The 14,735-nt window shown below is 50.6% G+C and overlaps 1 protein-coding gene across 2 annotated transcripts in view; it reads left to right on the top strand.

The window, feature by feature from the left end:
- Positions 1–2,890: 2,890 nt before the first annotated feature.
- The window catches only part of SLCO2B1 (solute carrier organic anion transporter family member 2B1), a 39,395-nt gene continuing 27,550 nt past the window's right edge, over positions 2,891–14,735 (top strand). Inside the window, exons 1-2 of one of the 2 annotated variants that reach the window (XM_071564445.1) lie at positions 3,066–3,149; positions 11,286–11,376. In XM_071564445.1, the coding sequence (XP_071420546.1) occupies positions 11,296–11,376 (81 nt within the window). In that variant the 5' untranslated portion in view covers positions 3,066–3,149; positions 11,286–11,295. Of the gene's footprint in view, positions 3,150–11,285; positions 11,377–14,735 lie in introns of both variants that reach the window. The other variant, XM_071564454.1, reaches the window with a different exon arrangement.

Here is a 14,735-nt window from a genome sequence, read left to right as displayed (position 1 = left end):
TGGACCAAGAGCAGAGTTGGAGTAAGCAGCAGAACCTGGGAAAATATGGGTTTCCTAATAAGGCCTTTTCCAGGCTGGAAACTTCAATTTATTCATCTGTGGACATCTCTAACCTCAGACATGTGAGACTTTGTAATCTCTGCACAAGTGTCGCTATCATTTCCTGCAAACTGCTTTTAAGTGTTCCAGGGAATAGTCCTCCCTCCACATCCTCCAGAGCATTTAACACCCCTCACCTGGCTGAGCACTTGGTGTCACCCATTCAGGTTTTAGTCACCAGGACTTTTTGAACGCTTGGTTTTTAATAGGAATTATCTTCACTCAGGGTCTAAATGTCCAAATATTTAAAGGTAAAAGGCTTGAAACAACCTAAAAGCTGAAAGAGCTGCAGGAAAGCTTTGGCCAGAAAGTGGCAGCAGCAGGCAGGAGATGGGGCTGGGACACACGAGGTTACAATATCAGGAGAAACACTTCCCTTCCAAGGAGTTCATGGGCTTTATAGAATCTCAGGATGCTTTGGGTTGAAGGGATTTTAAAGTTCATCTTGTTCCACCCCCTGCCATGGGCAGGGACACCTTTCACTAGACCAGGTTGCTCCAAACCCTGTCCAACCTGGCCTTGAATGGACGAGCGGATTTTGGGGATCCAATGGGACACTGAGGAGCCACATTGGACCAGTGGGATAAGGATGCTCTGGCCAACACCTTGGACCCAGGATGGAGCAGGACTTGTAGCTGTGCCAGCTCAGAGCGGCCCCAAATGAGGTGTTGAAGAAAAAGTCAATAGATGGTGCTCTCCTTTCATGCAATATCCCAGCATGATATTTCTGCTGGAAGGGATGCCCACCTTTCCCAGCCACTCTCTGGGCATGGAGGGGTGAGGATCTCCCTCGTCTTGGTCATTTTGAAAGCCTATTTCATGTTCCTCTGCTCCTCTGCAGCTGGACAGTCTCTTCCTCCCCCCTCCCAAGGAGCTGCGACCTCCCACCCCAAAACTAACAGTGTTTTGTGGTTTTCTGGTTCCCCAGACTGTCTATGCCTGGCCACAGAGCCTTCCTGGAAAGAAAGGAACTCTGCAGCTGTAAAATATGAATAATATCGGTTTTCAACCTAATAATGCCTTCCTGAGACACTGCAGAGCTGATGAGAGCTGATCATGTTTATTTTCCCTGCAATTCATTATCTGGCTGGTGCAGCTCTTCTTGGGAGGGTAATTCAGGGTCACTTGGGCACAGAGACACTGGGACACACTGCTTTGGCTGTCTCCTGCTCAGCAAAATGTTTCTCTGCTGATAGAGCTCATAAAGCAGTTGTTTAATTATTATTTAATGAGCTTGTGCAGGGGAAGCAGATAATCTTTCCTTTGGAAACATCAAGTCCCTCTGCCCAGCATGTCCTGTGGGTTGTCCCACCCATCAGACCCCAATAAGGAATCCTAGGGGCTCCTGCTGCACCATGCCCCTGAGCTGGGAAATATCCCATCTGGAGATTTCACCTGAGAGCTTGTTGTGGCTTTGGGGATGAAAAGAGAACAGGCAGCTCACCTAAGAGCTCTGTTTCCCTCAGTACCTTACATACCCCTCAGATGTGACTTTGCAGCTGTTCTGGTCTCCAACTTCCTGAATTCCAAGTGCGAATTTGCCCTGGCAAACCTCAGCTGTGTTTGTGCACCTGTTTGCAGAAGAGACAGCCCACCACACTGAAGTTCACGGCAGCCCTGGGAGAGCTGGGGATGTTCAGCTTCCAGAAGAGAAGGCTCCAGGGAAACCTTAGAGCCCCTTCCAGTGCCTGAAGGGTCTCCAAGAAAGCTGGAGAAGGCCTTGGGACAATGGCCTAGAGGGACGGGAAACAGGGGAATGGCTTCACACTGGAAAAGGATTGATTTTCCCAGCCTTCTTACAGCATTTCATCTCACCTCAAGCTTTAGAATCAGGGTTACAGGAAGGACAGGCTGGTCCCACAGCTGACTCCCAGGGGAATATGCCCACCCCTAAGGCATTAAGGGATACACCAGCTCCAGCATTTGCAGGAGCCAGGAGGAAACAAGAAGCCTCCTGCTGTCAGACCCCTCCAGCCAAGGAAAAGCTCCTCAGGGCACTGGCAGGAGCAGCCAGAGGCAGCAGCTGAGCCCTGAACTGCAGGGATTGTGTCCAGGTTAAACCCAAACCTGTGTGGAGCAGCAAATGTGCATGACAAAGGAAGGGATGCAGCCCCTGATCTCAGCGCTGTTGGCAGATTCCCTTCCCACCTTTCCTGCTCCCTGCAGATTGCTCAGAGCCAGCAGCTCACAGCAGCTTTGTGGAACCACCAGTGGATCCCTGGGAAGGTCTGGTGGAAGGTGACCCTACCACCGGCACGGGGGTGGAATTGGGTGAGCTCTGAAGACCCTCCAAATCCAAACCCTTCCATGATTGTATGATGTCCCTGCAGCACAAGGAAGACCAGAGCCAGGGCCAGCTCCACCCATGGCACTGTGGTCACGCACAGGTCACATCCCCACAGGCAACCCAGACACCCAAAGGCACCAGAAGAATCCCAAAGTGAGGAGAAACCTGTTTTTCTTTGCAGCTCCACCTGTTTTGTTAACTCCAGTTCTTCTCTGGAAACACTTTAATGTTCAGAGCAAGAGAGTACTGGAGACACTTATTGAGAAATAAATAATTCGGCGTTAGATAAACAATATTTCCCTTTCACAAATCCCAGGATTACACCACAGCTTCAAAATTCACAGAAATAAATGCAGAAAAAGCAAACTGAATAAGAAAGTGAGAGGAAGGAAAATGCCCCGGAGGAATGGGCCCCTTGTGGGGAGGCGAGAGGGGATGGAGAGGGAGCCAAACCCGGCTCGGACTGGGACTGTGGGAGCGGCTCACAAAGCCCTGGATCAGCAAACCGCACGGGCAGCTCTGTCGGTTTGGGATTGCAGCTTCACGAGAAGGCAAAAACAAAAATAAAATAAATCCTTTGGAAAGCGATTGCAAAAGTTTTGCGCTCTGGTTTTTGAGATCGCAGCCCTTGGAAGCCCCACCTCCACACACCCATCTCCACCTCCAGCCCGGGCAGGAAAAGTGAATGGCCCCAGCAGCTGCTGGCAGAGGAAACCTGTCGCTCCCAGCGCAGTGGGACTGGGATCGGGAGAGTCCTGGAATTGTGAGTATGGCAGCTCTACTTATTTCTCACTTCGCAGGGAGTTTTCCCAGTTTTCCCAACGCCTGAGGCTGCCGCGGTGGGTTTTTCTTACAGTTTTGCTTCTTCTATTAAGGCAACGCCTCTTTCCAGCCCATTTCTTAAGGAGATGCCAGTTGGGCACAGACCCGACCTGTGCCGGCACAGGGGCCCCCTGGCCAAGCCCCGGGTTCTCCAGCAGTGCTTTGCTTGGGAGGGGAACCGATCCATACAATCATATAATCATGGAAGGTTTGGATTTGGAGGGACATCAAATCTTGCCCCGTGCGGGGTCACCTTCCACCAGAACTGCCCAGCGATCCAGACCACGATCCCACTGGTGGTTCCACAAAGCTGCTGTGACCTTCTGGCTCTGAGCAATCTGGGAGCAGGAAAGGGTTAACGCTGGGGAAAGAGGAGGAAGCCTTTGTTGTGCTGTGCAGGGAATCTTCCAGCAGTCCAGAGCCCAAGCATCCCATTCTTTGTTGTGCTGCTCAGGAGAGGTGTGGGCTTAACCTGGGCACAATCCCCGTGTTCAGGGCTCAGCTGCTGCCTTTGTGGGACCTTGGTCTGGTTAAACGCAGATGCCAACCCCCCTTTCTCTGTGGTCCTTGGCTCCCAGTTTGGTCCCAGTTGGTCACTGGGGGTGCTGGTCTGCCCCGTGCTGGAGCTCAGCAGCACATCCCAGCAACCTGCTGCCTGTGCCCTGGCTTGAGGAGGATGAAACTTTCAGTGTCTTGATCCATGAGTTGGCTAAATGCGGCCTTGTGGGATGGCTTGGGAACTTCATTACCCATCTGAGAACCTGTCATTACACCCCAGGCTTTGGAAACGTTCCTTTTCTGAAGAAATGCAGGCAGTGTGTAAGGCACAGCAGGAAACAAGGGGAATTTCTGGCTTGAAACACGATTCAAACACCACAAGGCTGTGAAATATCATCCGGGGGAAATTGATAGCGAGTGGATGGCTGGAGAAACCCCAGGACATGATCGCTCCCAGGGATGCAGGAAAGGGCTTGTTGCTGTCAGGCAGCTTGGCTGGGGCCAGATGTGCTCCAGCTGCAGGCCTGGGGACTTCCAGAAGATCATCTTCATTTTCACTGGACTTTCTTGACCTCTCTGAAGTGCCAGGCTGGAACCAGTCTTGGGATGAGCAGGAGATGCCTCTTCCAAAGGGTGTGAAAAACTTGGCAGCAGAAGGAAAAGAAGCAACATCCTCCATGATACAGATGACTTTGCTGTCCATTAATACTAAATAATGGAAGAAAGACATGAATTAATTCCCCTGCTGCCCTAAATATCAGTGTTTCCTCCTCTTTCTGTGCCGTCTCCAGCCTCCAATGGCTGCTCTGAGTTGGGACTTTGCTCCAGCATTTGCTCCTTTTCCCATCGTCATCCCAAAGTGTCAGCAATTTTCTCCTACCCGCAGTGTTTACTCCTGGTGTTTGTGACCAGCTCCTCTGTTGCTGGCTGAAGTGGTTTCTCACTTCTCCTAAGCTTTACTCAGTTCCCTTTCACAGCCGCAGCATTTTCCTGCTCCTACTCTTCCATCCATCCCTCTTTGAGCACAGGTGGCTGGCAGTGTTCCCAGCTCCTGCTGAAGCAAATCTTACTGGTCTCCCCCAAACTTTTTGAGATGCTTTGCTTGTTTATCTCAGGGTTAGTGTGGAGGAAGACAAGAGCTGCCCTAGTATGTCCCATGGACACAAATGGATAGGAAGTAAACAAACTGGAGTGTAGGTGCTCCTCATGGAATATTCAGCATCAGTGTGTGGGAGGGCAGGTCTGGCCCTCAGCAGACCATGTGTGCAGATGGAGAATCCTGGGTCTGTTGGGGTGGGTTTTTTTGGAAATTATGTATGATGCATAGCAAACAACTTTTGCATTGCTCCAGGAAGCCTCAACTCCAGGGAGCTGTTGGGGTTTTCACTCGGGCTCTGTGTTCAAGGCACGAGGCTTTTGCAGGGACTCCCACTCTTTCTTTTGCAATAGTTTCCCCTTTTAAAAGTTACTTTTTCTCTTCGGAGTGTGTCTGCATCTGTCTCTTGCTGGAACCACTCTGGCTCTACCTGTTTCCTCCAGCTGCTCCAGGCACTGCCAAGTCTTGCAACTCTTCAGAAGGACCCCGCAAAAATTCAGTATTTTTTTCAATTTTCGCTTCTGTCCAAGCAGCAGGAAAGTATAGAGGAAGGAAAAATACCAGAAAGGTATTTGGAAAACTCTGGAAATCAGGAAAACTCTGGTTTGGGATCAGACTTACATTGGCAGGTGTTTGTCCATAGAGCCAAGCACTGTCTGCTGCAGCCTGTGGAAAGGCAGGTCCCTGCTGGGGAATGGACTCTTCATACTTCATTCATCATTTTAACTCCTATCTGAGGGTTTTCAGCTGCTTGAAGCAGGGACTAGTTCCCTGCCAAACACACAGGAGATGTTGCTAAAATGCAAAATCCCCACTGAGGACATGGCTTTTCTGTAGTACTCACCACATCTGTCCATCCCCATCAGGAGTATGTTCAACATCTGGCACAATCCAGAGGAGAGAGCTGACTTTTTTATTCAATATACTGCATAAAACCTTACAGAGGAGGAGTAAAACTTGGAAAGCCATGAGATCCTGTTCTGGCAAATGTCTAACACATCCTTGAGCTGAGCTGCTCTCAGACACAGCACAACTGCCAGCACAAACAAACCCAGAGGTCCCAAGGGGAAGAACAGGGGCAGGAGGTTTAATGGGATGCTGCTTGTGCACAGAGTGGGATGCATCCCATGGGAAGCTTGGGAAGCAGCAGGAGTAACGCAGTGAGTAGGGGATCTTGGGGTGGGAGCAGAGCCCAGTGGCTCCTGAACCCTGGGCAGTGTTTGAAAACAAAACTGAGCAAGTGATTCATGATATTATGCAATTCCCAGGCTGGCTGCTTATGTAACTGCACACCACCTCCCTCAGCTGGAACCTCTGTCATTCCTTCCCTCTGCCACTGCTGCTTTGGGGTGCTTTACCCTCTGGAAGGGAAAGTCAGCCCAGCCCATGTGATGGGACTGCCTTGAGAGGATGCAGCAATGGAAGCAGAGCAGTTCTGTGGAGAAGGTGGTGCTGGTTGATGAGAATCTGGACATGCCCCAGCCATGTGCTCTGGGACCCCAGAAACCTCCCTGTGCCCTGGACTGATCCCACAGCAGGGCAGGGAAGGATTCTGCCCCTCTGCCCCTCAGGTGAGCCCCCTCACCCTGCAGAGCTGCCCCAGCCCTGGGGAACAACAGCACAAGGACGTGGAGCTGCTGGGGAGTCCAGAGGAGGGCCCAGAGATGCCCCAGGGCTGGAGCCCCTTTGGAGCCAGGCTGGGAGAGCTCGGGGGGTCACCTGGAAAGGAGAAGGGTCTGGAGAGACCTGAGAGCCCCTTCCAGTGCCTAAAGGGGCTCCAGGAGAGCTGGAGAGGGGCTTGGGACAGAGGGCAGGATTAGGTGGGATATTGGGAAGGAATTCCTGGCTTTGAGGATGGGGAGGCCCTGGCACAGGTTGTTCAGAGAAGCTGTGGCTGCCCCATCCACAGGGGATGGTGTGAGAGGTCCCATCTCTGTTTTGGTACCTCCAGGTGAGCTCCAGCTCCTTCACAGATCTTGCAGTGCTGGAGTAGGTGAGGACCCTTCCAAGAGGGGCTCCTGCATCTGCCAGGGTGTGCCAAGGAAAGCAGAGAGCTCTGTGAGACCTCATCACAGAAGTGGGGAGGAGGGTTTCATCCTTCTCAAGTCACAGGAGTCAGTACTGGCAGGGCATCTGGAGGGCAGCCAGTCATGCCCTGTGCCAGAGCAGGGCTGGTGCCTCTCCCTCATTGCCTCTGGTTGCATGCCATGGGTTTCAACGCCAATATTCCTCTTTCTTCTACTAACTGCTAGTAACATCTGTCTTTTTGTCTAACTTCCTTTAAGGTTTCTGGGATGTGTCAGCCCTGCCCTTTGCTTCTTACACAAAGTCAATGAACTGGGCTAATGTCATTTTCACTTTCTTTTGCCAGTTAGTGCCAGATGAAAACAGCACTTTGCACACATCTCTGCATCCCTTTCTTCCTCCCTCAGTCTTTTTCCTGGGAGGGCCTGATGTGCATCCACTGCCTTTTCCTTCTGTTGTGCCATAAAGCATCTTTGCCCCCACATTTTCCAAGGCAGCTTCCCCTTTAGTACAAGCACCCTCATAAATACACACCCTGATGCCATCCCGGTTCTGCTGCCAGTGAATGAAAATTATCCTGCAGAAGGAAGACGGATTAGGGAATATTTGCTGGCATTTCCACTCCCCTGCTGGGATTTAATTTGCTGTGTTACATTCACTGTTATTTACCCGTGCTCCGCTGAGCCCAGCGGGTGCTTTGCCTTGCTCAGCTCACAAGAGCTGCCGTTAATAAAGACGTTGGATGGATTTATGTCCTTGGGAATGGGATGGGATGCTGGTGGCACCGAGCCCAGTCCCCTGCTGTGGCAGCCAGGACCGTTGTGCAGGTCCCAGAGAAGCTGGGGGAGGTTTGGAGAGATTTCTGCTGCCCTGGTGTCAAGAAAAGGGCAGTGTGGGGACAAGTGGAGCATCTTAATCTGCTCTGCAAAGGTTGATGAGATTATCTCAGATACAGGCATGGAGTGCCAGGACAAGGGGAAATAGTTTCCCACTGCCAGAGGGCAGGGTTAGATAGGATATTGGGGAGGAATCCTTCCTTCTGAGGGTAGGCGGGCCCTGGCACAGGTTGCCCAGAGAAGCTGTGGCTGCCCCATCCGTGGAAGTGTTCAAGGCCAGGTTGGACAGGGCTTGGAGCAACCTAGTGTAGTAGAGGGTGTTCTTGCCTATGGCAGGGGGTGGAATCAGATGAGGTTTAAGGTCCTTCCCAACCCACCCCACCTGTGATGATGTTCCCAAGCTTTGTACAGATGAGGGTTATTCCCCAGACTGTAGCTCCCTGCTCTGCCACTTTGCAGGTCCCTGGGAGCAGTGAGGAGATGTCAGGCAAGCAAGGCTGGAATTAATGGCAATATTTTATGGCAGTTGGTGTGGGACTGAGCAGCTGCCCCTCCAGCTGAGCATCTTGTGCCCACTACACCCAGGGTTTGTCACGCCAGGCTGTGTCTTTCTGAAGGATTCTGTGACCCAGGACAGAAGTGGGGAGAAAACAGAGTGTGAGGACAAGTCCTTCACCTGTAACTGATGGAGTATTACCAGCTGATGGATCTGCAGCATCATACCCCTTTGCTGTCTGAACAGCCACCCATCCATCACCTTCCCTTGTATATGAGTACAACCCACGAGTAGCTGTGCCCCCCCAGGCTCCTACACACACCAGTAGGGCACAGAAAGTCCTTCTTTGTTTTATGGGAGAAGACAATTTCACTTGAGAATTCCTTTGCAAGTGTAAAGAAAGCAATTTTCTGCTCCATCAGGGTGCAGCAGTGGTTCCAAAGGGCTTTATGTGGGTCCTGGTTTGAGGGCTGCAGATCTGATACAGACAGGTTTGTCCCCCCAAGTCCCCTTGGTTTTGCTCTTTCGTCTGTCTCCTTCCTCTGACATAGGAATATCTTCTGGGATTTGCTCTCATCCCTCCTTTCCCTCCTTTCCCTGCTGTGCCCAGCCCACAACACTAACCCTGTCCTGCCTTCTCCCTGCAGAAGAGCAGATTCAGTCAGACCTGTTGAATTTACCTGGGAGAAATTGCATTGAATGAAAATAATCCTTCTTTCCATTCAGAGATGGAGAAGAACTTGGCCCTTGCCAGGCCACTGCCATCTCCAGAGGGTGCTGCCACAGCTGGGCTTGACCCAGTTGAAGGGAACAAGAACCAGGCTGACCTTAGTGTGTTCCTGTCTTCATGCAATTGTTTTTTTAAATCAGTTAGTCTTATCTGCCTTTCTCATTGATGTGCTTCTTGTCCTTTGTGCTGGATCAAAGTACTTTTCTGTTTCCTCCTATTCTTTAGGGAGTGTTGATGGGTGGGATCTAATAGGTTTACCCTCATTCTGAGCTGCTGGGAAACCTCTGCAGCATTTGAGATCCCTGCTGAGCATTTCCCTTCAGGGCTCGGCCACATTCCCTCTTCCACGGGACATACTGGAGCAGGACACCTCACTGGAGGTGAGGCAAAGGTGTGGGTTGTGGGATGGAGCCAGACATGGCTGTGCATTCTTGGCTGCTGACGGATGGTGCAGGTTGTCCTTCAGTCAAAGCACATCCCCGGGGAAAGAAGAACCGAGTTCCTCCATAGCACTGTGAGAGGTTTGGGGGCATTCTGGTGCATGGCAAAGGGTGAGGGGCTTTTACCCCCTGCTTGGGCAGAGATTAGTGAAAACATACCTCTGAAAGCTGACTATGGAAGAGCTTGGACTAATGCCGGGTGTTGCAGCTTCCTGGACACCCTGAATGGTTAAAGGGTGCACACTTTTAAAGCAGAGCCTGGAAAGGATGGCAGGAGGACCAAAATCCTCCTACACACCATGGGATTTGTGCTTTGCAGGTCTAACTAAATGAATCTTTGGTGAGGAGGACTGGCAAAGACAGTAACACAGTTAAAACAAGGGCATTAAGCCTACCGTGGTTTCCAGCTCCATGAACATGCCCATTCCTAGAAACCTGGACTTAGGGTCCTTTTGGCTCCAGCAGCAGACTCAGTGGCTGTGAACAGCTCATCGAAGCCCTGCTCCAGTGGCAGGATATCAGAGCCTGTGGTCTGGAAACAGGCAGGTGCTTTTTCTCCAGCACTGCTGAACCCTCCAGAGGTTCAGGGGAGCTTTTCATGGTTGCTTTAATTTACGATCGAATTCACTTTATTGATCCCATCCTGGATTTTGTTGCAGCAATATCTCTTGCAATGGGGCTGAGGGCAGCAATTGCTTTTTGCAGAGGATGCTGTGGAGCTCGTAACTCAGGGATGAGCAGGTTCCCTCTGGAATTTACCTCTGCTCTGCACTGTGCTTAAGGGTCTATAAACACCACAGTTAAGACAGTCTCCTCCTGCTAGAATTTTCATCAACCCCCGCGTTTGTTAATTTGTTTGAGGCTACAGCCCTCGCTCCTTTGCTTCTTCTCATCATGAGGAAAATAGAATTACACAAAATAATAATGGAAAGCCTTTCACCCCGTTTGCCTTAGCACTTGCAGAGATGAAAACATCTATTAGAGTGGGCTGAATTTAAAGCCTAACGGGTTTAACGAGCCTCCAAACAATGCAGCTTCCTGAGCAGGAAGCCTGGGTACTAAAACCCCAACAAAGACAGCACTGCTCACTCAGGAAGGGGGGAGTGAGGGTCCAGGGAGAAGGGAAGGAGGTCAGTGGTGCAGGGTGGGTGGCGGCTTCCCACGGATTTCTTGGCATTGTTAAATTCAGGTGCCCATTTCTCCAGCCCATTTGCACCATCAGTGCCCCTTTCTCCATCCCTTTGAGATCTCTCTGGGTGCCCATTTCTCCAGCCCACTGAGATCACTCAGTGCCCCTTTCTCCATCCCTTTGAGATCTCTCTGGGTGCCCATTTCTCCAGCCCACTGAGATCACTCAGTGCCCCTTTCTCCATCCCTTTGAGATCTCTCTGGGTGCCCATTTCTCCAGCCCACTGAGATCACTCAGTGCCCATTGCTCCATCCCTTTGAGATCTCTCTGGGTGCTCATTTCTCCAGCCCACTGAGATCACTCAGTGCCCATTGCTCCATCCCTTTGAGATCTCTCTGGGTGCCCATTTCTCCAGCCCACTGAGATCCCTCAATCTCCATTTTCCCAGCTTATTGAGGTCCCTCTGGATGGCAGCACAACCATCAGCTTCTCCTCCCAGTCTTTCATCTGCTGCCATCTGCACTCCGCCTCACCATGCAGGTCTTTGATAAGGATGTCAAATTATCCCAGATAATGTTTATACAATATTGCCCTTGATTCTGTGAAGCATTTAACCTCTCAGGGCTCCTGGTGATTAGTATTTTGCAGGCTCTTTTGTTGCTTTGCAGAAGCAAAGTCCTCCGAAAAAAATGAAACCCAGGAATAATTAGTAGTTTCTTGTGCCTGTTGGGTGGGTGTTTGCAGAGCATGACAACATCTTGCCGTGCTGAGCAAGGGGAATTCAGGCACAGCAACCAAGCATCGTGCTGAATGATTTATTTTGGCAGGCCTGGCAGAATGACAAGCACAGCTACCAAGAGCAGCTACCCGGATCCATCCCGGAAAACGCTCTGTAGGAGCCCATTTCTCAGTATCAAGGTAAATACCTTCCTGCTTTCTGTAATACCCCCTCGGATTATTGGCCTGGCAGAGAGGAGTTTAGCTTTCTGCAGAAGGCACTGAGAGGCTTTCTGTTTGCCAGATGTGTTTGGAAAATGCTCTGTGTGCTTCCCATGGCAGAAGTTCCATTTCATGTGAAGCAAGAGGAGGGACAGCAACACTGAAATGCAGATTTATTTAATTTCCAGGTTCTGCCGTATTTAACTTCATAGAATTACAGAATGGTTTGGGTTGGGAGGGACCTTAAACCTCATCTGATTCCACCCCCTGCCATGGGCAGGGACACCTTCCACTAGCCCAGTTTGCTCCAAAGGCCATCCAGCCTGGCCTTGGACACTTCCAGGGATGGAGCGTCCATGGAATAACCTGTGACAGAGCCTGGCCACCCTCACAGGGAAGGATTCCTTCCCAATATCCCATTTAACCCTGCCCTCTGACACTGGGAAGCCATTGTTCAAAGTCTCTGCATCCTCCTGGCCTCAGTGCACGCCAGGTCCTCCAGGTGAGTGTTGGAGGAGCTCTGCAGAACAACAGGCTGGACCTGGGGTGGCTCCCTTTGTCCTGCAGCACCTGCTTTGTTCCTTTCTGGCTCACTAATTCTATTTTATCAGTAATGACAGCATTAACATTAATGAACTCCTACATTCACTGTAGTTGGAAGCCAGTTACTTGGCTTGCTAGAGAGACTCACCAGCCTGTAGAGCAAAAGATGGCACCTGGTGTCAAAGACTTAAGATTTCTCTTGAGACTTGTTTTAACCCCCAAGACAGAGCTGACCATGCATTATCCTCACACAATTATCCTCAGCACAGCATGTTTTCCACAGATCTCTTGGTTTGGTTTTTTTTTAAGAACTTAGGTCACCCTGTCCGGTTTCTAAATGACTTTCTCAGAAAACAAAACTTCCAGTCCAGAGTTTGAACGGCACTTGCAGAAACACAAAATCATTGCACAATGTGGTTTATGTGTTTGAAGTGGCTGGAGGACCAAAAGTCACAGCATTGCAGTTTTTATACACATGTGTGTGTGTATATATATATATATATATATATATATATGTATATTATCTCCACAGAGTACATCACAAAAACTGTTTGTGGTGTGTCAAAGTGCAGCTGAGGGGCATAATTAAAAACTGTCTTGTTTTGGCTTCAAAGAGCACATTAAAATTTAGCTTAGATACTAGGAGGAATTCTTCCCTGTGAGGGTGGGGAGGTCATGGTATAGGTTGGCCAGAGAAGCTGTGGAAGTGTCCAAGGCCAGGCTGGATGGGGCTTGGAGCAACCTGGGATAGTGGAAGGTGTCTCTGCCCATGGCAGGGGGCGGAACTGGATGATTTTTAAGATCCGTTCCAACTACACATCCAACAAAGCGTTTTGGATTAAACTGGAGCAGGCTGATTCCTCCCAGACCCTTTTTCTGTAAGCACAGTCCAGTGCACAGGATTTTATCATGTGCTAAGGCACAAAACCCTTCCTTAAAATAGCAGCAAAAGTGTCCCAAACACATGGAAGCAGCGTGATAGGGACTTCCCTGTGTCAACGGGGGCAGGACAGTGTGTGCAACTTTCAGAGCCCTCACAGGGAGGATTTGTTGCCAAACTGCAAAACCAACACTAAAAACACATGGAAGCTTTGTAAGAACTATTTTTTTGTTTGACCCCCAAGAGAGGAGATGTTGATGTTTAATTCCCTCCTTTACAAAAGCCATTACAAAACTTCTCTCTTCCTCCTCAGCCTACAGAAATGCTCCTTTGGGGTCTCTGAGTTGTTTCAATTCTGATGAGGTAGAGGGGAGATGTGATAAGCATGTCCTGGCCCTTCCATGAGAAAGAGGTGCCAGACGGACGAGCCTGGGGTTTCTTCTGGGGTCACCCAGCTCTGCAGTTGCCCCTGATTTTGTCCTGCTGTGAGGACACAGATCTTGGGAAAAGGTTGAAGTCTGCAGGTCCAGGTCAGCAGCTGAGGTAGCCCATCACACCCAGGCCAGCCCCACCAGTCCAGGAGCCTGTCCTTTCTTTCCCTGGTAGAAGACTGGCTGTGCTGTGACCTGATTGCTGACACCAAACAGCCCCTGGAGCCAAAACTGGGGACCTTGCCCAGTGGTGACACCAACCCACTGCAGGTCCTTTGCAGGGCCCTCTCTCTTCTCTGTTCTTTACTCTGCCGAGACAAGGGAGGATGAAATACCACATTCCCAACCCATTTTGAGCTCCTGAGCTGAAGAGGACGTGGGGCAGTGGTGGGCAGCTGCTGGGCTGCTGTAAAGCAGCATGACATGAAGGTCTTGGATTTGGGCTGTGTGCTGTGGATACCTGGAATAAATGAATCTGGCTTCAGCCTTTCCATTTGAACTCGTGTATTCAGGAAACAGAGCCTGGACATTGCCATGTCTTGTAGGAATGTAGGAGTTTTGGCATAGCTGACCCTGCAGAAGCTTTCCTTTGTCTGAGTGACATTTTCCTGGTCCAAACCCATTGCACACATCAGTGGTGCATGAGCCTGGAAGGGGGAAGGTCCTGGATTGTATCCTGGTTTGCATGATGCCAACCCATTGGTTTGGGTGGTGGTAACCACACCCCAGCAGTGCAGTTCTCAGGGACCCAATGGGCCTTGACCATTCTCTTTGTCCCTCTTTGTCCTGTAAATTCTCCTCTGGCTGACAGAGCAGCCCAGTTTGGCAGTGACCCCACTTCAGCCCTGGATGAGAATAAGATTTAGCAGAGTTCCTGGCCAGGCTGAGCAGCTCATCTGGGTGAGGCTGCTCCGTGGTGGGAGTTGGCTGCAAAACACGCAGAGGTGGAGCAATGCCTTGCTCTGGTCAGCAAGTGGGTAAAGGTCTATAAAAAGCAGTGCTCTGGGGGTCTGGGCATCATCCAAGGCTGAGGACAGCAGCTCTGGAAGGCCCCAGGGGCATCCAGGCTGTTGTGCAGTGAGCTGGGTGGTCCATCTCCTTAGGGGATGCTTGGAGTGTTTTTTTAACTCCTTTGGGCACTGGAAGGATGCCTGTGGAGAGCCACGTGGGGAAGGAGATGACTTGGCAGCTCCTTTCCTTTGCCAAGTACTTTGCAGAGCTGTGTGTAAAGGGGAGGTCCATCCCTCCCCTTCTCTCCTTGGACAGGTCACTGAACACTTGGGAAATGCTTCTGTGAGAGGAGCAGGGGATGGACTCTTCTCTGTAACAGTGAGGCAGCTCGAGCCACATGTTCACCTGGGCAGCCCAGCACCTGCACGCCCCAAACTCTGAAGGAGATGAAGTCCCATCATTTTCTGGGAGATGATGGACTTTGACAAGGTTTCCTTCTGGAAGTGGAAAAGAACCATCACATTTTCCAAAGG

This window comes from Pithys albifrons, chromosome 1 (assembly GCF_047495875.1).
Source record: "Pithys albifrons albifrons isolate INPA30051 chromosome 1, PitAlb_v1, whole genome shotgun sequence".
NCBI lineage: Eukaryota > Metazoa > Chordata > Aves > Passeriformes > Thamnophilidae > Pithys > Pithys albifrons.
Note: the sequence above shows the minus strand (reverse complement) of the source record. Positions and strands in the feature narration are given on the sequence as shown.